This window comes from Pholcus phalangioides, unplaced genomic scaffold, assembly GCF_987345545.1.
Source record: "Pholcus phalangioides strain wild (caught in Gottingen) unplaced genomic scaffold, Ppha-v1.0 ptg000015l_1, whole genome shotgun sequence".
Lineage (NCBI taxonomy): Eukaryota > Metazoa > Arthropoda > Arachnida > Araneae > Pholcidae > Pholcus > Pholcus phalangioides.
In genome coordinates this window covers 61,120,988-61,148,202 of record NW_028301608.1, presented here as the reverse complement: position 1 = coordinate 61,148,202, position 27,215 = coordinate 61,120,988, and the positions used below count along the sequence as shown (strand labels likewise).

General features: G+C 34.8%; 3 protein-coding genes across 3 annotated transcripts in view; 2 read left to right on the top strand and 1 right to left on the bottom strand.

Annotated features, from left to right (window-relative positions):
• Nucleotides 1–6: 6 nt before the first annotated feature.
• LOC149076407 (Golgi-associated PDZ and coiled-coil motif-containing protein-like) lies at nucleotides 7–21,186 on the bottom strand. The gene is made up of 8 exons (XM_089243960.1): nucleotides 20,775–21,186; nucleotides 7,215–7,379; nucleotides 6,830–7,005; nucleotides 6,426–6,591; nucleotides 5,906–6,001; nucleotides 5,169–5,333; nucleotides 3,437–3,522; nucleotides 7–2,820 (listed from the first exon to the last, which is right to left on the bottom strand). The coding sequence occupies exons 1-8, from the start codon at nucleotides 20,991–20,993 to the stop codon at nucleotides 2,550–2,552; spliced, it is 1,344 nt and encodes a 447-aa protein (XP_089100086.1). The 5' UTR covers nucleotides 20,994–21,186; the 3' UTR covers nucleotides 7–2,549.
• On the top strand, nucleotides 9,228–16,890 carry LOC149076408 (uncharacterized). The gene has a single exon (XM_089243959.1). It carries the CDS (start codon nucleotides 9,804–9,806, stop codon nucleotides 11,682–11,684), a length of 1,881 nt encoding a protein of 626 aa, XP_089100085.1. The 5' UTR covers nucleotides 9,228–9,803; the 3' UTR covers nucleotides 11,685–16,890.
• A 672-nt stretch (nucleotides 21,187–21,858) lies between the features above and the next one.
• Nucleotides 21,859–27,215, top strand: part of obe (activating signal cointegrator 1 complex subunit obelus) — a 77,048-nt gene continuing 71,691 nt past the window's right edge. Inside the window, exons 1-3 of the mRNA XM_089243958.1 lie at nucleotides 21,859–22,035; nucleotides 25,272–25,440; nucleotides 26,877–26,986. Of these exons, the coding sequence (XP_089100084.1) occupies nucleotides 25,298–25,440; nucleotides 26,877–26,986 (253 nt within the window). The 5' untranslated portion in view covers nucleotides 21,859–22,035; nucleotides 25,272–25,297. The remainder of the gene's footprint in view (nucleotides 22,036–25,271; nucleotides 25,441–26,876; nucleotides 26,987–27,215) is intronic.

Sequence of the window (27,215 nt, the reverse complement as noted above, 5' to 3'; positions counted from 1 at the left end):
CCTGATAACAAAAGCAAAAATACAAATTTTATTCACTCTCATGCTAAAACATTTCACATATATATATAATAACATATAGAATATTTTTTTTAAAAATGAAATGGGTAAATATTTTGTTATTTGAAACGACAAGTACACAAATGCTATAGTTCACTGAACATCAGTGCCCAGAATAACTGTAAAACTTGTTCGTGTATTTCTTTAACCTATATAGAGAACTTTTTATATAAAATTTTTGGCTAGATTTGCATGATGAATGTGAAATCAATATTATATAATCAACATGGTATTTCACAATCCCTTGTAAATACATTTGTAATCAATGTTTCTTTTCTTCAACAAATCCATGGTAGTTTTACCATGATTTTATTTCAAAAATGAATTTGAGCATATACTGCATAAATAATTGAACATGTTTTAAAAAGTATTTATGAAAAAAACAAATGACAGCTCGGCTTAATCCAAGGTATTCACACAGAATTTTTTTTTCAGCTCAACTGAAGTAAAAAAAAACGTGCAATGATACTACATGTAGTTACTTAAGCAGTTCGAGGACATTAGATCTTTCAAAAATCAATGCTAACTTTTTTTATAGCTTTTATTCAACATTCTGGTGATATTAGGAGAATAACCTTTGTGTATACATCGAAGGTATTGCCTTTTCTTACTTTACCTTTGCAACCCACAATCAAGCTGCCATTGCAATCTAACCATGGAGAAATGGACAGCCATGTCCATTTTCTATGCTCCGGCCTGCACTACTCTCACTGTTTCAAATACAGCTTCTCTTAATTTATGTTGAGCATACATCCATAGCTTGTGCGAGATACAGATTTTCCAGAAAATATAAGTACAATTCAAAATTGAAAAACTGGTCGTTTCACAGGTGATAAGAAGCTTTTGGCTGTTTTGCATTTCTATGGTCTTAAATCATTAACTAGCATATTACTCTATCCAAAACACAAATTAAGATTACAGAATGCTTTGCTGCTGTTTTTTTTTTCTCTGAACAATGTGTGATGCTGACTAGCATAGTTTTAATACATAGGTACTATACATTAATTTCATTGCTGAAAGTTACATCACAAGAATATTAAATTAAACTTCTCCTTATAAGAGATTACAGAGAAATCTCATTAATTCTTCCACTCGTCTATTAATATCTTAAAAATCAGTTTGTGATAGAGTATGAAGTAGGTAGAATAGAAATAGTTTTGCTCTCACAATACAAATGCAACACAAGTACATGATAAATTCTGAAAACAGTGTTGGCTTTTGACATGTTCAAAGCTTTCGTGCGTTAATAAATTTTTTCTTGTACGTTTTATGCATTTTTGTTGAGTATTCTCTCTCTGCCTGTTCAATACGCTCATAGGTCAAGAGTCGCTGTATTTATACATATTAAACTATCATATTTTCAGCAAGCATAATCTACCTGCACTTTAAGAAGGCAATTGATGCACAAAAATATTTGGTATTATTTTGAACATAAACTTAAATGAAGTAAACATTTGTACAACAAATTTTTTCAAGATAACATTTTTTTATATCCCCCACCCCTTGAGGTCTGTAACTATTTTCAACCTCAGTTTATTGACCTTTCAGGTGACAAATTCATAGTCCCGAAACAAATATATTTAATCCTGAGTTTCAGCACAAAAAAGCAGTAAAAATTAGACTTTATAAAGTTATTAATATCAGCTGAAACATTACTTTATATCAATAAGAATTAGTGCCCCCCCCCCCATTTCCAGATCTCATTAATCTGATAAACATTTTGGTCATGGTCAAAAATTTACAAAAGATTGCTTCTCGTGACAATCCATACAAAAATTTCATACAAGGATATTGAACTCATGAACTGGTGATATTCAGTGTGTTTGCTACACCAGATAGTGCGCTCAAGACTTTAGACAAAAGAAACACTAATAAGCATAACAATTTCATGCAAAAAAAATAATAATACTGTATCTCTGGTCAAGTGAAAAGATTGAAGTTACATTTAACACATAGGAACTAACAAGATAGTTTTTGCTTCGAAAATATTGTATAATATTATATATTGCACAAAATCATATAAATTATTTGAAAGTTCACAAATAATACAAGTTGGTGCTGGTTATAATGACCATTCCGTTACAACTACCCAAAGGATAGTTCCAAATGCTTTCATATAATGACCACCAGATATAACGTGAGTTTTCAACAGAACAATAAGTCATTATAATCAGCATCAACAGTATCTCTGATTCCCAAATCACTCGGAACCCATTGAGAGTGCCTAATTTGTATATTGTCTGTAGAAAACAATCAACCACTTTCTCATCATATACACTTTTTGTAAAAGATCATTTTTCCTTACAAGATAAAAAATTTGAAGGAAAAAAAAGATTTAAATTTCAAACTAATTTATCATTAACAATCAAAAATTTTAAACATATTTTAAAGAGCTTGAAAAAACTCCCAAAATCTATAACAGTTTTTTTTCATCAGTTTCAATCCTTTTAAACTAATGTATTTTTTTTTTTTTTTTTGTTGTTGTATGTTTTTCATGACTCAACTGAAGACTCATCATAGTTATGTTTCTTGCCTTCATCAGTCTGTTCTTTATAATTAGTGTTTGTATCGTTGGCATTTTCTAAGACAGCAGAATCATTTTTATTATGGCTTGGAACATCAGTTTCAGTGGACTTTTCAGCTGTGGAACCAATACCATTACAACCCTCTTGAGCGGTGTTGCTGTTGTTTTCAGCACTCGTTTTTTTCTCTCTTAGTAAATTCACAATTTGGTTTAATACTTTTTGGTTGTAATAAGGAAATCTAAAATGGGGAAAAAACACAAATGTATACATTTTAGGTAATGCTTATTCATTGCTCTTTTTTTTAAACACGTGAACATCCTGGCATTTTTTGCTAAACTCTTCCTATTTAAATATTTTTTGTGTAGGTAAAATTTTGCTTTGTTGATCATCAATTATTCAAAAGAATGAAAGTGTCTGGACATTAAAACATTTCCCGAATGGTAAATTTCTATCAATAGAAATAATCATTAATAGTAAGGTAGAAATTAGTATTCTTAATCCTAGAAACTTCGTTTTTAAACGTAATTATGATCTGAGTTCCCAAGGGAATGACACAGTTGACTATTTTACAATTTATTTTTCATTTAAGACTGAAAAAAGCAACATATTTGGAATTCATAGTTTAATAGGAAAGTGTTTTTGATAATACAGTGTTAACATCTATGATTGTCTTACCATGGATTTAGGTATAAAAAAAAGATTTTAAAAGAATGCAATTTCAGATGAAATAAATTACGGCTTCAAACAGAGTTAAAATGATGGAAAAAAAATCAACAAATTGTACAGAATCTGTTACTCTAATAATTTTTCAAAACAAGATATCAGCTAAAAAAATTTAATAACACCAAACAAACCTGAAACTCAATTCATCATCTTCAGTTTCATCTCCACTGCCATCTTCAGGTGATACATATATTACTTCTAAAGTGAGCTCCCCATTCTGAAAAAAGAGAAAAAAAAATTTCATATATTCATTTAGCTTCAGAAAACACTATTGAGAAATTATTTAAGTTTGCCAAATAATTTGTGAAAATGCATGAAAATTATATGCTGGCTGAATGGATTTTGAAGGCATATATTTAGTGAGTTCAGACAAAAAAAATTGTTTACTAAGGTAATTTTCAGCGAAAACTTTCATAAAAATCTACAAAGATAAACAAAAGTCTAGACCAGTGTTTCCTGAAGTGGGCAATATTTCTCCCTGAGGAATGATGAAATGGTCCGGGGTGGGGTGTGGTAAAAGCTATGGGTATAATATGGAATCTTATGCGGGTAGCTTGAGTTAGAGGATGCGATAAGAAAAAAAAATTCTGAAGGAGGCGGCGATGGAACAAAAAGTGAAAGAAACTGATCTAGTCATTCAATTTGATTACTCATTGATACAGGTCACCAATGAATGGTTAATGCATGAACAAAAAAATAAAATAAGCCTTTTGAAACTATTTTGAACTCTAATTTTATATAAAAATGAAATTTAAATATCATTAATTGTTATCAAGTTTAGGGAAAAATATTCTCATCATGAGAAGTTATGGTTTATTTGAAAAAAAAAGTATTATAAACGCACCATGATACATTATATTAATGTATGGTACATTATACAGAGTGTCCAGTAAGTGCTAGCATGGCCTCTATCTCATCAGCCATGCATCGTAGAGGTATGTGATTCCAATTTAAAAAATACTCAACAGTCATTCAAAAATTACCCTATACCAGTTCTGAGAATGAAAATAAAGTGTGTAGCAAAATAAAAAATTGAATTTTTATACGGCCCCCTTGTCCTCCAACTTCCGATAAGAAAGCTGTTGCTCTGTATCTTCTGAGGCTAACAAAAACAAATTCCACATTTCTAAGTGCAATATTCACAGATATGTTCGAATTAGAAAAACAGGGAATTTGAGAAAGAACAGCATTAAACCATTCTACCCGCATTTAACGCTGTTATTTCCCAAATTTCGTTTTTTTTCGAGTTCGAGTATCTCTGAATATTGCACTTAGAAACATGGATTTTTTTTTTTTGTTGGCATCAGGAGAGACGGCAAAAATTTTTTAATTGGAAGTTAGAGCTCAGGGAGACCGTATAAAAATTTGGATTTTTTATTTCATTACACACTGTATTTTCACTATCAAAACTGGTACTGGGTAACTTTTTAAACTGGAGTCATACCTCTATGATGGACGGTTGATGAGATAAAGGCTATGCTAGCACTTGAAAAACACCCTGTATAATGTAACATGACATATAATTCTACTACAGTTATGTAGAGAATATGAAGCACTAAAATTATGCTGTAGTAAGGGTAAAGATTTGTAGCATATTTGGTTAATTTAACACATTTTCTTGAGTTTCCCATATATGCCATAGAAAAGTCAGAAATATAAGTTATAAAGATCAACTTTTTAAATACAGCAAGAAAAGTAAAATATACTTACAGAAATCTTTTATTTTCTTCATTGTTGTCTTTAATTTAGCTGTCTCCACTTGATACACACATTAATCCATAAATACTATTTTCTTTGGGTCATGAATAATTATACGTAAAAAACTAATGATGAATGAAATTTTCTTGATGAGATGTATATTACCTGATTTGAGAGAATTTTTGCAGCTTCCATGTGCCTTGCACACCTGAGATCTATTCCATTTACTGAAAGAATGGCATCACCTACATACAGACCTCCAGATCTCCATGCAGGGAAACCAGCATGAACTTCAGAAACAAGAATTGGCACACCATGCTCTTGACCACCCTGTTATAACATACATGAAACCAATTACCTTTGATTTGCAATATGAAATGAATATAATATGCAGAGTTTTTGAAAGTTTAGCTTTGAGTGTACCTTGAGTCCATGGTTATGTTAAATTTTAGACAACTATAGCACTACAAACTGTCTCATCTGAGCTACTATCTACAAATAATTTTTTTTGAGAAGGATTATGGTATTCTTATTACAAATCAATGATGGCTTTTGCCTTACACTATCTGCATTTCTTATGGATCATACCAAACTACTTGCAGAAGAGCTGGTAAGAATTTCTAGTTGTGGGATGAACAATTTTTTTTGTGATAGAGTGGAAACTAAGAAAAATAAAATGTTAGTAATCTTCCTAACCAATGAGTAATTCAAGGTGAGAGATGGCCTTTTGCAGCAATTTTACATGTATCACAAAACTAGTATAAACTATTGAACAAAACTAGCATTTGGGAATTCATTATTTTTCGGAATAATCAGTTTATTCATCACATATGGAGATCATTGTAGAAATCAGCAGAAAAATAATGTTCAAAAATTAAATAATGGTTTTTTTTTGTACTAACAGTGATAGAGATTCCCAACCCTTCATTTTCTCCTTTCTCTAGGTGAACTAATCTCACTTGACCAATGCCTTGTCTTCGTTTGAGTATTTGATAATCCTATTAATGATAGAAAAAACAGTAAGCACTCAGAAATAGGATATAATTAAAATATCATTCTAAGCGTAAAAAAACTGAAAAAAAATCTTAAATTTTGTGCAATATTGTCATTGGCCAATTTGCCAAAATCTCAAATTTGGCTAAAAAATTGGGCAAACTTGATAAGTTAATATTGATTAGTTCGTTATAGTTCGGTTTTTTTTCAATATGTTTATCATTGAATATGAATAATAACTCAGTTCAATATGGAATAGATTTTCCTTAATATCACAATTCAGTTAAGCATCAGACATTTTATCATGGAAACAAATTACTATTCTAACAGGAATTCAGACCAAACTTTTTTTCTTAATTTTCTTTATTTATTTAATATATGATTTAAGCATTTATTAAAGATACTGTATATGAGAACTATCCAACTTACATGTCCTGGAGGACAAGTTAGCTTGGTGTCCATTCCTAATCTTGCTCTGCATGCTCTTATGATAGTTTTGTGTCGATGTAAGTGTATTTCAGCTTCCAATTGATTCCATAACCTATCATGATCACTTCCTCTCAAATCTTTCCCTAATAACTGAATTTGTTGTATCCTGCATTGGAAAGAATGGATATAATATTGGGTGACCAAGAGTGAAGTGAAAGGCAACACAGTAGTAAAAATTATAATGTAATTAATGAGAAAAAACACTCTGAAATTTTCAATTATTCCCATTTGTTCCAAAGAATTCATTACTTGGCTAGTTTCTCGACATGTTTATGATATAACCTCAGATTAAACATCATTGAAATCTCAGAAAATATTAAGCAATAAAGTGAAACAGGACAGACCTCCCTGCAAGTTCTTTGTCCAAATATTTAGCAGCTAATCGTGCACCCAATACTTCACTTTGCAAGCTCACCATCAATTGGTATAGTAGCCCATTTTGTTTTCTTAACTGCAGAAGTTCTGTTTCTACAAGCTTTTCTTTATACACATTAGAACGGTACTGTTCCATTTCTGTCTCCTGTCCATGGGAAAAAATATTTAAATAGAGGAATAAAAAAACATTCAGATATATACAGGAATAGAAAAAATTCAAATGCAGGAATAAAATAAAGTGTTCACGCTGAAGTCAAGCTTGATAACATTAGTAAAAACAACTATCTGTGAAATAAAGCATGAGTCACGTGATATCCCTGCTCTGCAAATAATCAAATATATAGATCCACTCACCAATTTCTTTTTAATGGTTTCTGAATCTTCTGCATGTCCCATCTGAGCACTGACCTGTAGCTGAGCAGAATGCAACTGTATAAGTAGATGTTGCAACTCTTCCTGAAGAGCCTCTTTCGCTGCCTGTGATTCACAAAGTTCCTGCTTTAATGCTGCCAGCTCATCCTTCACGTAAGAACAAAATAACAGTTCGATGCAATTACTTAAAAATAAGGCAGTTAAAGAAAAACTGACATTAGACGTGAAAAAAGCAAATACATGTTTCAGGACAGAACTATGAAACCATTTTTTCATGGATCTTACAACTTTAATGCTGTACTTAGTTATTGAAGTAGGCTGTCTTTATATAATCAAGACAGAATAATGATAATTAATGATAATTGCCAAAATGACTTTAAGAGCAACAAGAAATGAGCAATAGTTGAAAATACGCATTCATTTTAATAACTTTTTTAAGATAATGCTGAATTTACTAAATAATTAAAATTGGTTCAGAATAATGTTCATGAAAAAAATTATTTAAAAAAATTTATATATATATATATATATATTTTTTTTTTTTGTATGAAGAAGTTACGAGTAGAATTCCATTACTGTCAAAATGAGTCAGACAACAATGATCATATTTTCTTATTCGACTGCATTCTACATTAAAGTTTGAGCTGTTATTTTACTCTATTGCATCAGCCCCAGAGCACATGACTGGAAACACCGAAAAATTTGTTTCTTTAAAAATACAGTAAAACTTCCATTAAGTGTCAATTTCTGTTATCCATCGTCTAAAAGAAAAAATACGGAAAAATAACCCAAATTTTTAAGGTCCGAAAAAATCAGATCACTGCTATTTTCTGTGCAAATGCCGCCGGCAATCATAGACTATCCATGCTTGTAGTTGGTAAATCCAAAACACCACGTGCTTTCAAAAATGTAAATATGAATGCATTGCCTGTGGCCCAAAAAAGTGGCTGGATGGATCAAATTTTTTTTTTTTTCAGAATGGTTCCAACGTTTCATGCCTGAAGTTAGGCGAAAAAGCAGTTGCAGCGGGAAGCACTGCTGTTAATGGACAATACCTGGACACACCCCTCTCGTGAACTCAAAAGTGATGATGGCAAAATAGCATGCCTTTTTCTCTCAGCGAAGTCAACTCCCCTAATCCAGCCTATTGACCAGGGCATAATTGAAAAAATATGAAGCAACATTGCAGAAAAGCTTTATTCAGAGGCTTGTTTCCATCTGATGATGCCATGACTGTCAAAGAATTATGGAAGAGATGCAACATAAAGGACGCTATTTTCAATGTTGTCACTACCTGGGCTGACCTTATATTGAATTTTATATTAATCATTTTGTATGAAATTAAATACAATATGTATGTATTATTCACTTTTAAAAGATTTTTTTTCATTTTCGTCCCGAATCAGCAGTGAAATCACGTTACTGTACATACGTATTAAGAGATTTCTGTTATCCGTCACAGCCCTAATCTGGACGGTGACGGTTAATCGAAGTTTCACTGAACATTGATAATTTTTACCCCTTCCTTTTCATATACCTCTTCTGTGTCATTATTTGCTTCAAATATCATCACTTATTTGCACATCGTAGATTCGTAAAATTTATATAAAAAAATATATTTTAATAATTTAACGATCTCTATTCATTTTTACTTTCATTCTTACACTTATGTATCGAAGTCATACCTCTCGAAGTTGAAAATTATCACTTGATTTTTAAAGGAATGAACAATAAAATGAAATCAGTCTAATAGAATTGAATCTGAGCAGTTGTGAATGGAGAGAAAAAAAACACATATAACAAAGAAAAAGTTACGCGTAATATCAATGAAATCATTTACGTCTCGAAATCATTTACAGATTCATGAAGGAGAGAGAAAAATCTCACAATCACCATTTTTCCTATTGCGCGCGTTAAAAATCTTCACATTCTCATCATCTCAAGTGCACCATATTATCTGATGTGATTAGAATCGGGGAGAGAGACGAAAGAGAGAGAAAAAAAAGGAGAGCAGTTTATGAAAGAAAAGCGAAGACGACACGCGCTGAGCTGACACTAGCCAGGCCACCCAGCCGCCACACAAGAAGAGATTCTGTCGGTGCTTCAGAACTTTACCGAAAGGCGCATTTTCCCATGTGGTGCACGTGAATAAGAAAAAGGGTCAGGAATGTCAAAATCTACTGCGCTAGATCTCACCCAATCCTAAGAGCAGCCAGTGAACATCTTACTAGCTAGAATAGCTTTTCTACAGATTACCGGTTCTGAAAACTTCGATTTTACAGATACCCAAAAGACAAGCGTTTTTTTCCTTTTTTCTTCTAAGAAACATGTAATTCATGCCGGTCTCCCTCACCCCCACAGTGATGTCTGGAATAATGGAAATCAAAGTGTAGTCGGCAACTTCAGGAAGTCGGGTGCGTTTTCAAAGCCTAACTCAGCGGAAGATGCTCCGAAAAGAGAGCGGGAAGGAAAGGGCCTGTATCACTCATACCATCGGACAACTAATTCAAAGTACGACAGTAACTTCGACACATCTTTCGATTCTGTTTTCTACATTTAAGTGAATGTAAAATGAAAATGGATACTTTTCAAGGAAACCGTGCAGTGTGTATATTTGTGATCGCACAGACGTTTTTCTGCGCGTTCCAACCATCGCTTTCAACTTCCCTTATTCGAGGAATTCGTGACAGGCAGCAGGATTCCGATGCGACCGAAAACAAGGGTATCAACCTCGAAAATGAAAACTGGATACACGTGCCGTCACCGATTCATGACGTCCTCTTGTCGATAGACGAGAAACTCAGGGGTCTGGACACGTTCAGTTACACCCTCAAACTAGCCAGGCTGGACTTCTCCCTAGACCAACTCTCACGGCGAATGGAAAACATAGAGACAAAACTCGGAAGACTGGAAACAAAGTTCGATGTGCGCATGGAAAAAGTTGAAGAAGTGGTCGTGAGCAAAGACATCAAAGAAGAGTTTTCGAATGAGCACCTGTCGAGAAGGATAGAGGCCTTGAACGAGAAGATTAACACAAAAGCGTCTTACTTGGATGCCAAGTTGGACATCAAGCTCGAGAGGATAACCAGCAAACTGGACCTCCTGGAACGAGACTTGCACAATTCTGTGGATGAAATATTGGAACGTCTCATCAAGAACGACGAGAGGTACGCAAAATTTGAAGACGACGCATTAAAAAGGGAGAAAGCAACGGAAGATGTTCAGACGAACTTGCTCGAAATGAAAATCTTCATGAAGGACGATTTGGCAACGATTGTCACTTCGAAATCCGATGAAATGAACAAAAAGCTCGACGTTATCCAGACGGCTATTTATGTTACTTCGAACCAGAAAGAAAAAATTATGAGTGAACTAAATATGACAGTCACAGCAGTGAGGACATATGTACGGGAATCAAGTCAAAAATTGGACAACTTATCGCGTTGCGTCGACGCAGAGCACCCGAACATAAACTCTGAGCTCCCGGTGCGGAAGTTGCAGACTCCGGTGAAGTTACTGGACAACCTGACAGAAGTGATTGAGACTCGTTTGCAGGCCGGTGAGGCAAAGCTGCAAGAGATAGACAAGGATATGGATTTTTACACGCGTAAAGTAGTGAATAGTATTCAGGACCTGTGGAAAACGTCGAATGAGTTGAAATCGGATCTTTCGACCTCTCTGCTGCAGAGCAACGAGACCAAAGAACTGATTCGATTGGAATTCCAGAAACTACAGAAACAGATCGAGCCGCTGAACAGATTGGAACCGAGGCTAGTGCAAATCCGAGAGGGCATAGATAGTAAGGTCTCGGAACTGGGCAAAACGGTCGACAACAGTTTCGCGACGCTGCTGGTAGCTCAAAATTCATTTATTTCATCGTGTAGACTGATCCAAGAAGAAGAGATGCACGTGTACGACATACTGCAGCAAATAGTCCACGAGATGAGGAACAGGTCGACGCAGGATATCAGGAAGATTGACATCGAAATCAGGCGACAGAGTTCCAGGATTCAACAGTCTCTCGCTTTCATCACGTCGGCCGTGACGGAGGCGGCAAATTCATCGACGAGGGCCGTAGAAAAGCTTCGGGATCAGATATCTAGGGACGACAAGTGCGTGTCGGACACCAGAAGCATCCGTCTCGAAACGGTCTACGAGCTGTGCAGACAGATTGTGATCGAACCGACGACCTCGGACGAGAAAACGAACCAAGTGATAGGCAATACAGCGGCCTTGAAGGAGATAAGGCAAAAGATTCTCCAGGCACTTGCCGATGCTACCTCATCCTCATCTTCGACCAGTGGCCAAGACTACGACCAGGATCCTTTGGCTATCAGAAACCAGAAGAAAAATGAAAACAAAAATAATATATCCGATATAAATGGTCCCATTCACATAGTGTCTGATTACGAAATGGATTATCGAATCCCTCCCGGCCTGGATTACAAGTGAGAAACGCGTATATTATGTTTATACGTATATTATCGCGTACCCCTAATGGCGGGAAAAAACGTTTACCGTTGTTCAATCAATCAGTGAGGGGGAAAAAGTAAGTTGTAAAAGTTTCTTTCGATTACTTTCAGAACTATCGGTTTAGATAAAGAAATTTACTCAAGAAATTACCTCATTTGAATAAACTATTTGGAAGTGCGGCAGTCCGAAACAAATGCGGTCAGCTCAATCAGACTTTTGTTTGATGTCATATTTATATGCTAATATCAAGTAGTGTGTTGATCGAGTTTATGAATAAGATTTCAATGCTCTTAGTAGGGTTCTAGTATTTTTCTCGAAGGTGTGTGGATTTTTCCATCGCATTAGAAAAAAATTGTGTATTGGTGGTTCTAAAAGTGTGCATCGCGGCTGCGAAAAGCGTCGTCGGATTTTTTTAAACGTTTTCGTATCCAAGAAAAGTATATTGATACGTGTATATTCGTAGATTATAAGAAAAACTAGTTTTCTCAATTTATTCAATCATTTACTCAGAGGAATAGGCACGCAAACAAAAATTAAAAATTAGAAGAAAATATATATGTTATGCTAGGTTTTATATAAATGGATTTCTTTCAATTTTAAATGATACTTTTGAAGTGACAAAATTTCTTTGGATAGATTCTCGTTTCCTGTCTTTCAAACCCACCAGTGCCCCCCCCCCCCGCAAAGGTCGGTTCTGAGCAAGCCATCAGCACTACTGCTGTCAGAACATCAACGAATACAGTACATACATTGGCGTACGCAGGAAGGGGGGGGGGCCCTGAGGCAAGATTATAGTGTTATTTTGCAGGAAAAATAGTAACCCCCTCCCCAGAAGGAAAAAAATCTGAAACCCCTCGAGAAAATTCTGCGTACGCCTATGAGTACATATATGATCACAAAGGTAAGCATAGGCAAATAATAAAATGCAGTGGCAGGATAAATCAAAGGGAAAATTATAAAAAAATAAAATAGTATATACATAGCTACACTATAAAAAGAGCTTAGAAGCGAATACTACCGTCAGAAAATCTTGAAAAATCGATACAAAACTTGCATTTCGATCTCAGGAGGAAGCATACACTAAATATACACTTATATAAAATTTTCCATGAATCCATGGAAGAAAATGATAAAATTTACCACCATATTATTTTTATGGATTATTTATCAGCTACCTAGAATTTGTGATTTTTATGTAAAATATGTCACATATAACGTTCCTAAAAATGTTTCATTTTCCGATGTTGATTATAATGTGAGACACTTTCATTTCTAAGACTTTTACTTTAATTTTTTCCGGCAAATGTATATGCTATGATACATACATATCGTACTTGCCGGAGTATAAGAACGTTCACTTTAATAGTAGATCAGGGCTTGACAAATCAAAAAAAATATTTAAGCGCCAGTAAGGTTTCCTAGTAACCAAGCATGCTTTTTCCCTCAAGAAAAACCGACTTATATAATTTTTTTAGACTTTTCCGAAACTTGGTGGCCTCTTTCCACGATGGAAGACACATCATTATAAAATAAAAAAATTTTGCTTCATCCTTATATTCCAATTTAGCAATACCATGTAGGAAATTTAACGCACCAATACAAATTTTCAAGTCACCATGACGACCTGGTGCCTGGGATTTGTCAAACCCTGTTGCAGATCTTTTTACAGGTGCGTCTCGTATTATGAATTTGATTGAGTGTGAAAATTTGTACAATAGAAAAAAGAGGATGCGTCTTTCACTCCGACAAATACGGTTACATTACATTCATATTATGTATTTGTCTATCTATTAACAGAATTTTTATCGACTCTTTCCAAGAATGATTTCTACATATCTAATGAAATACGTAAGCAATGTGATTCGCTGGGAAAAAAAAAACCGGTAAAAACAAGCGAAAGTAGCAATCGGAAGCACTTGAGTGAGAAATGAAGCATTTAAGAAATTAGGAATAGTTTCTTGAGGTCGGCAGAATGTCACGAGAAGAACAAAGTCCAAGGAGAAATGGAGGGTAAAAAAAAATAAAAATAGCTATAGAGATTCATTATCTCAAATACGTAAATGATTTTTTTTTCTTTCTCTCACCGAGCTAGTTATGGAAAAAGTTATTAACACGCTTAAAAAAAAGAAGAAAATGTTTGAAATTCCAAATCATCTGATTTGCTGAATGTGTTAGAAAAAAAATAGTTTATATGAGAAACATGGGAATGAAAGGAACTGATTCATTCAATTCACCATGACGTTAATTTTTCCCCCTTTTAAAAACAAAAACAGCAATAATAAAAATTGATAGCAAAAAAGCTAAATGTTATTTATAAACAGACAACAAATGAATGACTGCATAACAAACTGATCAGCTGATCTTTCCCAAGCTTTTTAGGATTTTTTTTTCTTTTTATTTTGGGTAAGGATATATTAGTCTCAGGGCCGCAACTAGATACTTTGTCATCCCGGGCAAGCCGGAATTTTTTCACTCCTTGCATGTAGAAGAATCAGTTGAATGGTGAATTCGGTTCCTCCACTTCTGGTCCAACGCCCGGGGCACCAGACCCACCTACACCCCCCCCCCGAGTTGCGGCACTGATTGGTTATAAACAAATAGAGAAACATAAATTTAGATTTCAAGAGCTTCAGCAGTTCCCAGTTTATCCAGTACATGGCGTTTCCTAAGGGACACATCGATAGCAATTGATACACATTGATTCACTTAGTAACTTTAAGTTAACAGAGTGATAATTACATAGGTACAGGGTGTAGTTATCTGTACAGGTGCGTAGCTAAGTCTTCTTGCCGCAAATTACTGGCGAACCGTTGATCTTGGAGGCACATTTCTAATTAAAAAGTACCCAAATAACGTTGGGACCTCGGATACGTCGTTCATGTTGCAAGGAGTTGTATAGTTATTGTAATAAAAAAATTAACTTTTCATACGGACACCGTTTTAAAAAACCAAATTAGTAAATTGTCTTGCCTGGGCACAGAAGAAGAAGTAGAAAATTCCATTTTTTGAAGTGCAATATTCACCGAGATATTTAAAATAAAAAATCACAGAAAATGTGGGAAAGAAACGTTGACAGTTAGTTCATGCGGTTCTCTTCTCCGGTTTTTTTTTAAAATTTCAATTTAATTTATTTTTCAGCGAATATTGCGTTTAAAAACATGGATAGCTATATATTTTTCTATTTGCGTTCAGAGGAGACGGAGCAACAACTTTTTAATTGGGTTTTTAGAATAGGGTAGTAGCTTTAGCAATCAGATACAGAAAAGTTTATGAGCAAATACTGATTTTATAGCCACCATGGCGACTGGGAATTGTCAAGCCCTGATGATAACTATAATTTCTTATTTATTTGTAGAGTAAAAATAAATGCAACTTATAAGATATATCTTCACACCTACAGTGATCTCTCACTTATGTATCGATGCAAGAGAAAACAAGGAAAAAAGTGAGAGAGGCGTATAAGTGAATAGGATTATTTACATAAATCTTTCTCAGCCACCTCGTTGGGTATTTTGCCTGTTGTGGCGTTATATTTGGATTTGTATTTGATTGGAAGTGCAGAAAATCGTCTTATAACTGAAAGAAACGTATTAGCCACTGTATATAAAAAAGCACAGTCGATCCCGCTTAGTATGACTAATTTTCGTGAATTTAACTTTTTCCTATATTTTGATTATATTAATTTTTCCCAGATAAAAAGTTCAAATTTTTTGCTATTCCCGCTTACAAGTTCGGAAAATTAAAAACGGGCTTTTTCTTCCCTTGAAATCAGCGTACTTTTTCACCTTTCTTTCCCGTAAAGAAACGAAAATGATGGTTATGTGTGTGCTAGAGTTGAAATTTTTTTTTATTGTTCGTTCACTTTGTCCAACAATAGTGTGCAGAGCATAATAGCCCTTACCACCGTTCAAATACACAAGGTTGATCGAAGTTATGTCTCTGAATAGGGGGACTAACAGATAAGAACTGGAAAAAAGTTCTTAGGAGAGATTACTTTTTTCCCCTTGCGGTCTTATTCGAATTTGCCGCATTTAGACACGACCTCCTATATAATCTTATCTACGTGGTCGTGATTTAGATCGATTCCAAAATATTAATTTTCTCATAATGGCGTTATAGACGACTGCAAATAACAAAGGAATAAACGGCGGCGGTCTATTCTCATCCACTTCTGAATCTGTTGATACAAAATCAAGACAAAAAAATTGACATGGACACAAAACATGAGCAATTCGACAGATTTTCAGACGGCAGCATCAAGTAGAGCATTTAAGAGGTTTTTTCAGATAAGAGAAATCGCATTTCCCAAATGTACTTCTTGGAATTTAATTATTCACGGAACAGCCGATAAGATGCTTTCGCGACCTTTGAAATTTCGGAAAATGAAGGCGTAAAAGCGTTAGATTTTGCCGAGCGCAGTTCGAGTCAAAATGTCTCAGAGCAAGTTAAAAAAAAATAAGCTCTAAGTTTAGAGGAAAAGAAATAAAAATTCTTAAATTTGCAGATGATAACTACAGTCGCGTCACCAGTTGCAACGTTTACAGAAGCAATTAAAGAACTGGAAACTTTTCGATATTTTGTAAAACGGCAAGAAAACGTGCCATGTGATGTCATCTAGATTTCACAAAAACTTGACTGTAACAAAAGAAAACTGTTAATTTGACTGTCGTGACAAATAATTACTTCTTATTAAATCTCTCTATGTACCGTAATGTTTGTTAATAAATTATGGTCTATATAAAACTATGTCTTATAACTCTTACAGACATTTTTCCCGCTTATAACGTTTTCAATTACGGTTTCTTGGAAAACGTATAAGCGGAATCGACTACACAATTTTAGCACACAAATACTTCGAATTGATTACATTCTGAGCTGGGCTTAATCATTTTTCAGATCGGTGCGCAAATAATTTGCAATCCTCTTCAATGTCTGTATGTGTGTGTGTGTGTTAATTTAAATGGGGTGTTTTATGGGTTTATAATGCACATATAAATCATAAATAAAATGGTATAATCATACCATTATATACACCACATATAATCATAGATAAAATGGTATAATCTTTAAGCATTTGAAGTCACGGTGAAATACATAGTCATATACTAGTGCTTTGACCCCATTTTATGCATGCTTTTAGTAATTCATGTTTTGTGTATTTTAGTAATTGTTGCATTAAAAAATAAAAAACACCAGTCCATTTCTTTCATGTTTCTTAAGAAGTAAAACTAGATGAATTTGGAATGATGGAAATTATTTATGCTTGAATTTCATTCAATTATGCTTATCATATAAAGGGTGTCTACTCTTATGTCCAATGGCTATTTCCTGAACCGTTGGTTTTAGAGAAGACTTTCAATTAGAACAAACATTTCAAATGACATCGTCCATCACCTTAAATGCTGTTAAAATGGAAAAAAAGTAATGAAAAGTTAAAAAAAATTGCATTTTTATACGGTTCTCTCCCCCCACCCCGTCCTCTAACTTCCAATTAGAAAGTTGGTGCTGCCCTGTCTCTCCTGAGGCCGAAAAAACTTTTCATGTTTCTAAGTGCAATATTCATTGGGATATTTGAATTCCAAAAGCATTGAAAAAAAAGGGAAAGAACAACATAAATGAAGGAAAGAAGAGTTGACCTTTAGGGGTCATTTAAGTATTACATTATAATTCTCATAGGGGATGAGGGTTTCGGGTTCGCTGACTTTTGATGATAAGGGGGAGAGTGGAGGTTCAATGATGCTTACGGCATCAACCACCCTTTATAAAAATATGAAATATTCTTAATGGCATCTTACTCGGTGTGCCGAAAATGAGAAAAACCTTTCGCTAGATAAATCTTCTACAGCGTCACTTTAGTGATCTCTAAATGTTCCACAGACCCTTCAAGTGTTCTGGAACGGTGCTGCGCGTCACTGAAGTGATCCGTAATTATGCCGCGGATCACTTAAGTAATCTGAAAATGTGCTGCAGGTAACTTGAGTAATATAGAGCTGCACTGGGGCAGTGCTGTCTTAACGCATGGGCTCACCCGAGAGCCTCAGAAAAACAAGAACTAGTTCAATTTTTTGAGAATTTTCCATGTAGAGCCTCAGAAAAATCACTTGGCCCGGGGGCTCATGATGCTTCTGGGCGGTGCACGGTATGAAAAGAAATGAGGATCACTTAAGTGATCTGAAAATGTGCCACGGGCTACTTAAATGCTCTGGAATTGTGACATGGGTCACTTAAGCAATCTATAAATATGTTACAGTACATAATTAACTTTGAGGTGGTGGGCCACATCAGATAACCCAGAGAGTCACATTAGGTCCGTGGGCCAGAGTTTAGCATATATGGTATAGAGGGTGGGTCGCAATGAATTTCTCAAATACAAATTTTGAGTTCTAAGCCTTCAAATAGTATTGAAATTAACAGAAATTGATTAATATATGAAGATATTATTATTTTATTTCAATTTTTTTTGTTTTTTATCGTTCCCCCCTATCGATTCTGATGTAATACCTGAATGACCCCCTAAAGGTCAAAGCTTCTTTCCCTTATTTATGCTGTTTTCTCCCATTTTTTCTCTGCATTGCGAAAACAATTATCTCAGCGAATATTCACTCAGATCACGAAAAGTTTTTTTCGGCCTCAGGAGAGAATTTTCTAATTGAAAACTATGGGCTGGGGGGGAACATGTAAAAATTTAAATTTTGTAACTTTTTGTTAGTAATTTTTTTCTCTCATTTGAACAGCATTTACAATGATGGACAACATCATTTGTTCTAATTAAAAGTTGTTTCTAAAACCAATGGTTCAGGAAATATCTATTAAACAACGACAAGAGTGGACACCCTGTATAAGCAGAAAACTACAAGCTTTAACCCATTTTTGATTGATGCTGTGTTTACGTAGAAAGCTTTATTTATATAACATTTTATTGAAGTCATTTCCACATGTTTCATATTCATTTTTTGGGAATAAAAAGATCTAGAAAATGTAGCAGAGACCAACTTTTTTTTCTGTCAATGAACAGAAATATATTTTTCAAAACTACAAACTTAAAGTCATAACTTTTAATTATTATAATTAAATGAAATTCACATGTTTATTTTCATGAAAAAAGTTAATTAATTAAAAATAAAAAAAATTTAAAAATGTCAATTTTAAGTTACCAGTAATGAAAAAAAAAGCAATTTCCCCAAAGAATAAAGGAGTGGTTGAAAATGAGTTAAATGCAAAGTAGCTCCATAACTTCTGATTGGGGGAAAAGAAGCTGCGAGCACAGAAATATTCCAAGAAAAAAGAAACACCAGAACAATCACTTGCAAAAAGAACTTCTTGAAATAATTAATCAGTAAAGAAAAAATAGCAATAAAAAAAATTAAAATAATTTCAAATTTCCCGCAGAAAAAATAAATTTATTAAAATTACCATAAGAAACTTTTTTCTAAACATTGAAAAAAGCATCTGAAATATTTATAAACACTATTTGAATATACAGGGACATTCAAAACTCAATGCACAAATTTTTAGGGGAGGTAGAAAACACAAAAACAAACCGAATCATATAGGAATGTATGACCAGAAACTCCAACCTGATCAGCTGGAGGATAAACGAAGATGCAGAAATGACAGGCCAATAATGGATGGAAAAACTCTTTATTTAGCGATACTTTACACAAGGACAGTACGTGAACACATTAAGATTCACACAAGTGCTCAAAGTGCTTACCATCCACAGCCATGCACACAAAAAAAAAAAAATATTGTGATTCTATTTTGTTTTCTACTTCCCCTAAAGTTTTACGTTCAGTTATGAATCATCTACATTTGAAATATATCTAAAATTAATCAAATTAGATAAGTCATGTTGCTTAAAGTCATACCTTAAATTTTTGAACAGATGCATAAACTTTCTACACTTTGACTTTTCCAGAGTAATCTCATTCACAATAACAACACTACAAACGTCTGAATCTAACTCAAATGTTGCAATTCTATGTTGTAAATACACTGATATAAATTCCAAAAATTTTGTGCTGTCATGACTCGAGCCAGACTTTGACAAGGGGGAGGGGGATGTGCCTAATAAAAGCAGAAAATGGGGGGGCCCATAAACTAAGTGACTAAGATCATAGATGTTTTATTAGTCAATGAATATAAATTGTTTAAACCATGGGGATCCATGTGAATCTCTCACTTGCCCATGTGGAAATCGGGCCCTATCGATGTCTATACACAAAGTTTATATTATTTAAATGTTTTTGTTTTCAACTGACTGATATGTAGCAGATAAGTGGGAGAGTTTACCTTACGAATCTCTAGTATTTATTTTACTCCAAGTTTACTAAAAATGACTGAAGGGGGATCGGTAAAAATCCTGTGGCTGGGGTTCCAATCATCAAAAACTCTTGCCTGGAGGTTTTGGGTGGGGGGATGGGTGTATCTGTTGGCAAAGCACCATATTCATATTTTACCATATGGTATATGTACCTATAGATCACTGATGAATGTTAAGCAGCATAGTCGAAAAAAAAATTGCAAAGGAATGTGTACAAGGTGCATGAATGATTAAGCAATAGTATGGTCGAAATGAAATATGCATAGCATTTTAATGTTTTACAGCCGTGTTTAACAGCAGCCGTGCATCCGAGTGCAATAAAAGTGAAGTTGTGACTGTGGGGGTAACTAGAGCTGTCTCCCAAGACCAGTATCAACTTTGGTAACACCCCCCCCCCCCCGTAATTTTTAATGAAAAAGGAGTAAACTCACGCACTTCCTATTTCAGTTGCCACAGCACCAGACCCCCTCCCTCCTCATCCTTCCGTTGTGGCCCAGGTTGCGACTGCACCCTTTGTCCTATCCAGAGTCACGCCGCGAGTGAAATAAAATTCAATACAGTGACTTGAAGCACGCTTACACATTGGAGTAAAATTTTTGGAAACATTGGGAGCATCAAACGTAATATTTCCATAGGTTACTATGGAGATAATGGGAAAATGTTGGGGGAAAACGCTCCGGCCCATGAGCTGGATACAAGTTTATGCCTATGTGTTTACATAAATGAAAAAAACAAATTCAACTCACTTCAAATCTTTTATTGACCTCGAAGACTGTGCGCGACTTGTGCGCCAACTGAGCGAAAGCCGAACTCATGGCGGTCATTCTCTGCCTCCCTTCATAAATTATTTCATACTGTTCGTCATCTACGTCACCTAATAGTAGATCCAAGTCGACGAAAGCCTTGTCGAATTCCTTCTCGAGCAGCTCCAACCATTTCATACCAGTTGCTCCAGCAGCTGCCATGACTATTATGGGAATAATCAGATAACTAATTAACGTTACTTATAACTCGACTCAAGGCTTCAGAAAAAAAATTAATATCATTTGAATTATCGGATTTTCTAAAAAGTTGCAACAACATCTGCTAAAGTATTACGGAAAATACGATATGTACACGCAATTGTAAACAACTACCAGACACGTAAACTGAGACGGCCGTGACTGAAGGAAACGATACTGTATTTATATTTTGCATCATAAAGTTTGTTTTATAAGAAAATTAGATTCATTTTAATTAACAGTTTTTTTCATCCAGTTTTTTTTTTATTAACAAAATTTTAATCGATGGTATTTTTGTCGTCATCTTGCAAGTGACCATACGTCCCGTATTCCCCGGGACAGTCCTGGTATTTTCTGTTTCTTTTGGCTGTCCCGACTCACTCCATGGTCCCGACTAGCAAAAGTGTCCCGGCTTTTCCCGTATTTTGCACGAAACCTACTTGAATTTTTATTCTTTATCGAAGTCAAAAATTGAAATTATTTTCAATTTATAAATTATATTATGATAATTACAATTATAAATGAGAATATTAATATCCCACATTTGTCTTAGTGAACGTTTTTTTTCGTGGAATTCATTTTAATCCACCGCAATCAGCAGTAATGCTGCATTTCCGGCCATTGTGATTTTTCTGTTACTTCAATAATATTTGGCAACTTTGTTCGGCTTTGGCGCCATTTTTCGCGATAATTGGCAATATCCCGTATTTTCCCTTATTTCGAATCCCAATTTCCCGTATTTCTCTCGAGAAAATATGGTCACTCTAGTCATCTCAGACGATTGGAAATTTTCAGGGTGGGAGGTGAAGAGACCAACGTATGTTTTGCTGATGCAAACAAGAACATGCAAAACTAAAACTATAAATGCTGTGATGCGACAGTTTCGGCATTTAAGATAATCTGTGGTGTTTCTTTTGTTTAAAAATCATTTTCTTAGTGCAACTGGTTGATGAAAAGCGAGGAGAAATGATGTAGCTTTTCGCAATAATTATAGTGAATTAATTGGGTACGAATTACTAATTTAAATAAAAGTTTTTCTGTCGATAATCTTGCCACCTGGCAGTTTTTTTAATGGATCTATCAATGTAAATGGGCGGTCATTTTGATACTACTATGGGACCCTTGGCCGAGTAATGCATTGGAACCTACCCCAAAGGTTGACACTTGTTTAATTGCTATACGAGGTTATTATATCAGAGGCCCCTTCGTGGACATTACCTATGCGAGTAGAGCTCAAGGGCTTATGTAGCACAAGATTACTCTTGAGTGGAGGGTGGGATTTATTCACACACGATAGAAATAAAAGCTATTCTGTTACAGTCTGAGTGTATCTAGTGTCGTGTGAAGTTTAGTGCTACCATCTATATTTCAAATTGTGAGAAGTGTAATGATTGAACATTTGTACTGTTGTAGAGCTGTTGCTCTCCGTGGCGAGACATTTTAACAGGGCAGTTGGCTTTTGCATTCGCACCTTCGGCACCACAGAAAATCAACTTCAGTCGACCATCAATGTGGTGCCGATTTGAGTTTTAAACATGAAAATGCTACTGATGTTTCCTTGAAGGAAAAAAAACACTCTCTGAACATAGCTCAAATATACAAGGCATGGCTATTAATTGTTCAAATAAAGACCCGTTTACATGCATTAAGTGACTGAGTAGTTAACTAAATTTTAAGTTGAGTACTTTAAATATGCAGACGATAAGGGCCGTTTACAAGGGTTTAGTTGGTAAGTGATTAAGTAATTTAATGAGATAAAGACAGTTCTATTCTTTCTGTTAAGTAGACTTATGTGCATGCTCCAGTAGGTGTGGCCTGCCACTCTTGGCTTATTTTGATCTTAAGCGTGAACCTGTTTATGCTCATTTGTCTGCGGGTGCCAAGTCTGGAGAATATGGAGGGTGGTTGAACTGCGCTTGGCCAACAAATGCTTCACAGGCGAGGCAATGTGTGGGCGTGCATTGCTGTGCTGAAGCACCCAACCACCCTTTCGTCAAAAACGAGCCCTTGTTCTAGAATATTCCTGTGACAGTTGTGTGAAATCGTGTTGCCCTCCATATTCTCCAGACTTGGCACCCGCCAACTATTTCTTCTAAACTGAAAGCATCACTAAAGGAACAGGATTTCAGGATATTGATAACATCAAGGTAAACGTGATGTCCAAAATTAAGAGGATTCAAGAAGATAGCTTTAAAAATTGTTTCCTACAGTTGTACAGCCGATCACAAAACTATTGTGGTAGGCGGAACCTATTTAGTTAAGCATGGATGTACTTTACATTAATATATATTTTTGGAGTTATTTGAACAGTCCTGGAAATTAATAGCCTTATCATGTATCACCCAAGCTATATAAATATTTAATGTGAATTCAGGGGCAGCTCTTGAGGTGTGTTACTTATATAGCCACACGGGTCGATGCTATAAGAGGGTCGCTAAATCTGAGTTGAAAGAGCAAGGAAAAAGTTTTTTCAACCAATAAAATGTTGGTAGGGCACCAAAAATAAGTGCATCACAGGAGAGATTTTTTTTTTCTCAAAAACTTTATAAAACCTGATAGCCCAGATTAGTAGGACACTTGCTGACCAGAGAATGTTTAGTGGTGCATTACTACCATAGGAATCTTATACTGGAGCGTTAGCATGCCAACCTGTCATCTGTATGAAACAAAATGTCAACAGACTGAAATAATACTCCATTTCCATTATATAGAGCTACACATTAAAGCAGTTATTAACGCTACTATTGTTTTGTTCATATCAAGACAGGTTTCAGTCTCATTCAGTGTCCGTCTTATACAGGTTTTACTATATAAACTGTGGTCTTGGTCCAATCACTCCCTTGTATGCATGGAATGACAATGATGGGATAAATATTCAAGTGGTGCGATTCAATGAATAGCATTGTCTCTATAGATATGGTGCCATTCAAGTATTACGTCAGCATCGATGGGGGAGAGAGGAGTTTCTGATTTGCTGACTTTTGATGATGATGGGGAGGGTGGGTTTGGATGATGCTTACGTAATCAACCACCCTTTATGAAGATACTAAATATTCTTAATGGCATCTTATTCTGTGCATCAAAAGTGGAAGTGGATAAAACCTTTCAGTAGTTTGTGGGCACTTGAAATAACATTCCCCCCCCCCCCTATTGATAAGTGCCCTACAGAGCCAAGTGATCTCTAAATGTTTCGCGGATCCAAGTGATCTAAAAATGCGTCCGGGCTGCTTAAGTGCTCTGGAACTGTGGCACGCACCACTTAAGTGATCCATAATTATATGCCGCGGATCACTTAAATAATCTGAAAATGTGCAGTAACTTGAGTGATATAGAACCGCACTGGGGGCCACTTAAGTGCTCTAAAACTGTGCCACGTGTCACTCAAGGGATCTCTAAATGTGCCACAGATCGTTTAAGTGTTCTGTAACTGTTGCAGGTTACTTAGGTGATCTTTGATTGTGAAAGTGATCTTTAAGGCCTACTTCAGTGATCTGAAAATGTGCCATGGACCACTTAAATGCTCTGGAATTGTGCCACAGGTCATTTAAGCGATTTGTAAATTTGCCGCTTAGTTCATATTTACAAAATTAGGTTTGAGGGGGGGGGCAAGCCACATCAGATAACCTCCAGGGTCCATTTGGTCTGCGGGTCAAAGGTTTATCATACATGGCTTAAAGTGTGGGTCGCAATGAATTTTTAAAGAGGAATTTTTTTTTGAGTTCTTATCCTTCAAATAACATTGAAATTAACAGAAATTTATTATAATTACATATAAAGGTATTTTCTTTTTCGAAATTTTGATTTTTTTTAAAAATATTTTTTGCATTACAAATTTTTTTTCTTCTGGGGGGGGGGGGTGCAAACGAGCCCCCTAAGCCCCCCTCTCGTGTATGTTTCTGATCCCACCAAAATGCGTTAGTAGGAGGTAGGGGGCAGTGATGACAAAATTTTGCTGACAAGGGGGGAAGTCATCAGTTTTTACAGATAATTTATACACAATGAATGTGTTTATAAACATTTTTTTTTCATTGCATTTTAGTTTCACATTCTTTGCATTTTTATTTAGCATTTTCACTCATCAACCTCATAGGTCTCTAGATCCCCTCTCCTTGGCTGATTTTTTCTCATCCTGAGTTTATGTACGAAATGAAATTAAATTGAAAATCAACTGAAAATTTTAATATCAGCTTTGTACAGAAGCTATTTTGATTTTTCTCTTACTTCCAAATAATATTTTTGTAGGTTTGGATTTTCCCTACTGATCAGCCATGGTGAAGACCACAGAATACCCAAGACTGACCAACTTTTTAAGAGCATATAGCAATGTTTGTGCACCATGGGCGAGAGACATCAGAGATGATCCTGATGAATTAGTTTGGAAAAGAAAAGAAATCCATGCTCGAGAAGCAAAGTAAGTACAAAAAGTTTTGTTTTGTTTAAATTAGATTATGAAAAGTTTTTTTCGTCATTTTCATACAAATATCTGCTTCATTTAGCAAGTTCTAGAAATGCATAGTTTGTGTGCATGAATTTCTCTATCTTTTCACTCATTCACATATTTAAATATATCAATTCTGCTTGTTTCAAGGCGCTTCTTTGAATATGCTAATACATGGGTGGGGCTCAAAAGCCATTCGGTGTTAGTCAATAAACATTAAAGATGAGGTAAAAAGATCTTTCAAAGGATCTTTTTACTCCATGGTATGTATAAGTGGTACTCTCCCCGGCGTGGTCCAACCTCTCGGGGTGAAAGGCTTATATCCCTCCTGGGACAGTCTGGATCATGTCTGGTCTTACAGTTACAGTATAAGTGGTGCTATCTGCTGTCGCAATGTAAAGATGGAAACTTGAATAATTTTGGCAATGAAAAGGCACTTCCAAAACAAGTCATTTTCAGTAAATTGACTTGCACTGATTGGCTTCTGAGCCCTCCACATAATAAAGCAGTATAGATTTGCTATTACTTTTTGTTTCTTGCTTGAATGAATTATAACTGGTAATTAGTAATTTATAATTACCAACAGTGTTCCCAACTACCTGGAAAGTCAGGGAAATAAAAAATGGTCAAGGGAAGGTGTAAAATATTTGTCAAAAGTCAGAAAAATATGGAAATATTTGAAGTTAGAGAAAAATCTGTCAAGGGGAAAAAACAAACAAAAATTAAAAATGTGATAAGTCAAGATTTTGAATTGTATTTTTTCCGGAGCTTTGGTCAGGGAAATTTTTGAGTTATGGTCAAAAAAATGATCAAGCAAATTCTACTGGGAACCCAGTATTAATTAATTTTTATATATTATTCATTTTCCTTTCGTCAAAATTAGAGTGGGTGAACTGGGTGCATGTCAGTAACAACATAATTCGTAATGAATTTATTTTTGAGATGATGCTTATTAGTTGATGACCAAAATAATTCTTCATAAAATGAAAGCTGTCACCCAAGCCTTGATTCAAATGGTCGAATGATCCAACTTGAGTTCTCTGAATCTCTGGAGAAGTCTTCATCCTTAGCTCCATTTTGGGCTTCTTTTTTCATCAACAAAATAAAATCACCCTATGGTGTTCTGGTTCATTAAATAATTCTTGATCACATCTTCATTTAGGCATTGTTTTCATCTTGACAATTATCCCATTAAGCTTATGAATTGTACTTCAATTCAAAAACCAGGCATTTTTCAAAGCTAATAACGCAACTCTGAATTCACTCGAATTTGAGTATTGCTGTATTAAAAATAAACACATTTTTTATGAACCATTTATTTTAGAATATTGAACAGCTTTTTCAATAATAAATGGTGGTAAATTTTCAAAATTTTATTAATGATTATTATTGTTTCATTTCACTTTCAGAAATTGTAGTCTAGCATTGGTAAATAATTTCATCTTAACGAATTCCACAATAGATGAAGGAGAACTGTTGAAACGGATGAAAGAATTGAAAACTTTAGCAAGGGCTATAGGTTTGTAATTCTTGATTATTATCAACATTCTGATATGTAAAACCCTTTTGGTTTTATTTCTAAAGCTTTGATTTCACAATTATGTTTAGCTGTAAAATTTCAGTCTTCCCAAAAAATAAATGTCTCTACCAAAGAAAACAATCATTATGTGTTCATTTCCAAAAATCCTGTAAGATAAAATGAGAAAAAAATCATTGGGGAGGGGGAAGAATCACAATTTTTTCTGCCA

Bases quoted from the DNA above. Each gene is read 5' to 3' on its own strand.
- LOC149076407 (XM_089243960.1), bottom strand. From the start codon at position 20,993: ATGGCAGCTGCTGGAGCAACTGGTATGAAATGGTTGGAGCTGCTCGAG. The intron at 3,523-5,168 runs GTAATATACATC...CTCTTTTTTCAG, and splicing joins CAAAAATTCTCTCAAATCAG to AATGGGGAGCTCACTTTAGA. The intron at 2,821-3,436 runs GTTTGTTTGGTG...TCCCCATTTTAG, and splicing joins GATGATGAATTGAGTTTCAG to ATTTCCTTATTACAACCAAA.
- LOC149076408 (XM_089243959.1), top strand. From the start codon at position 9,804: ATGAAAATGGATACTTTTCAAGGAAACCGTGCAGTGTGTATATTTGTG.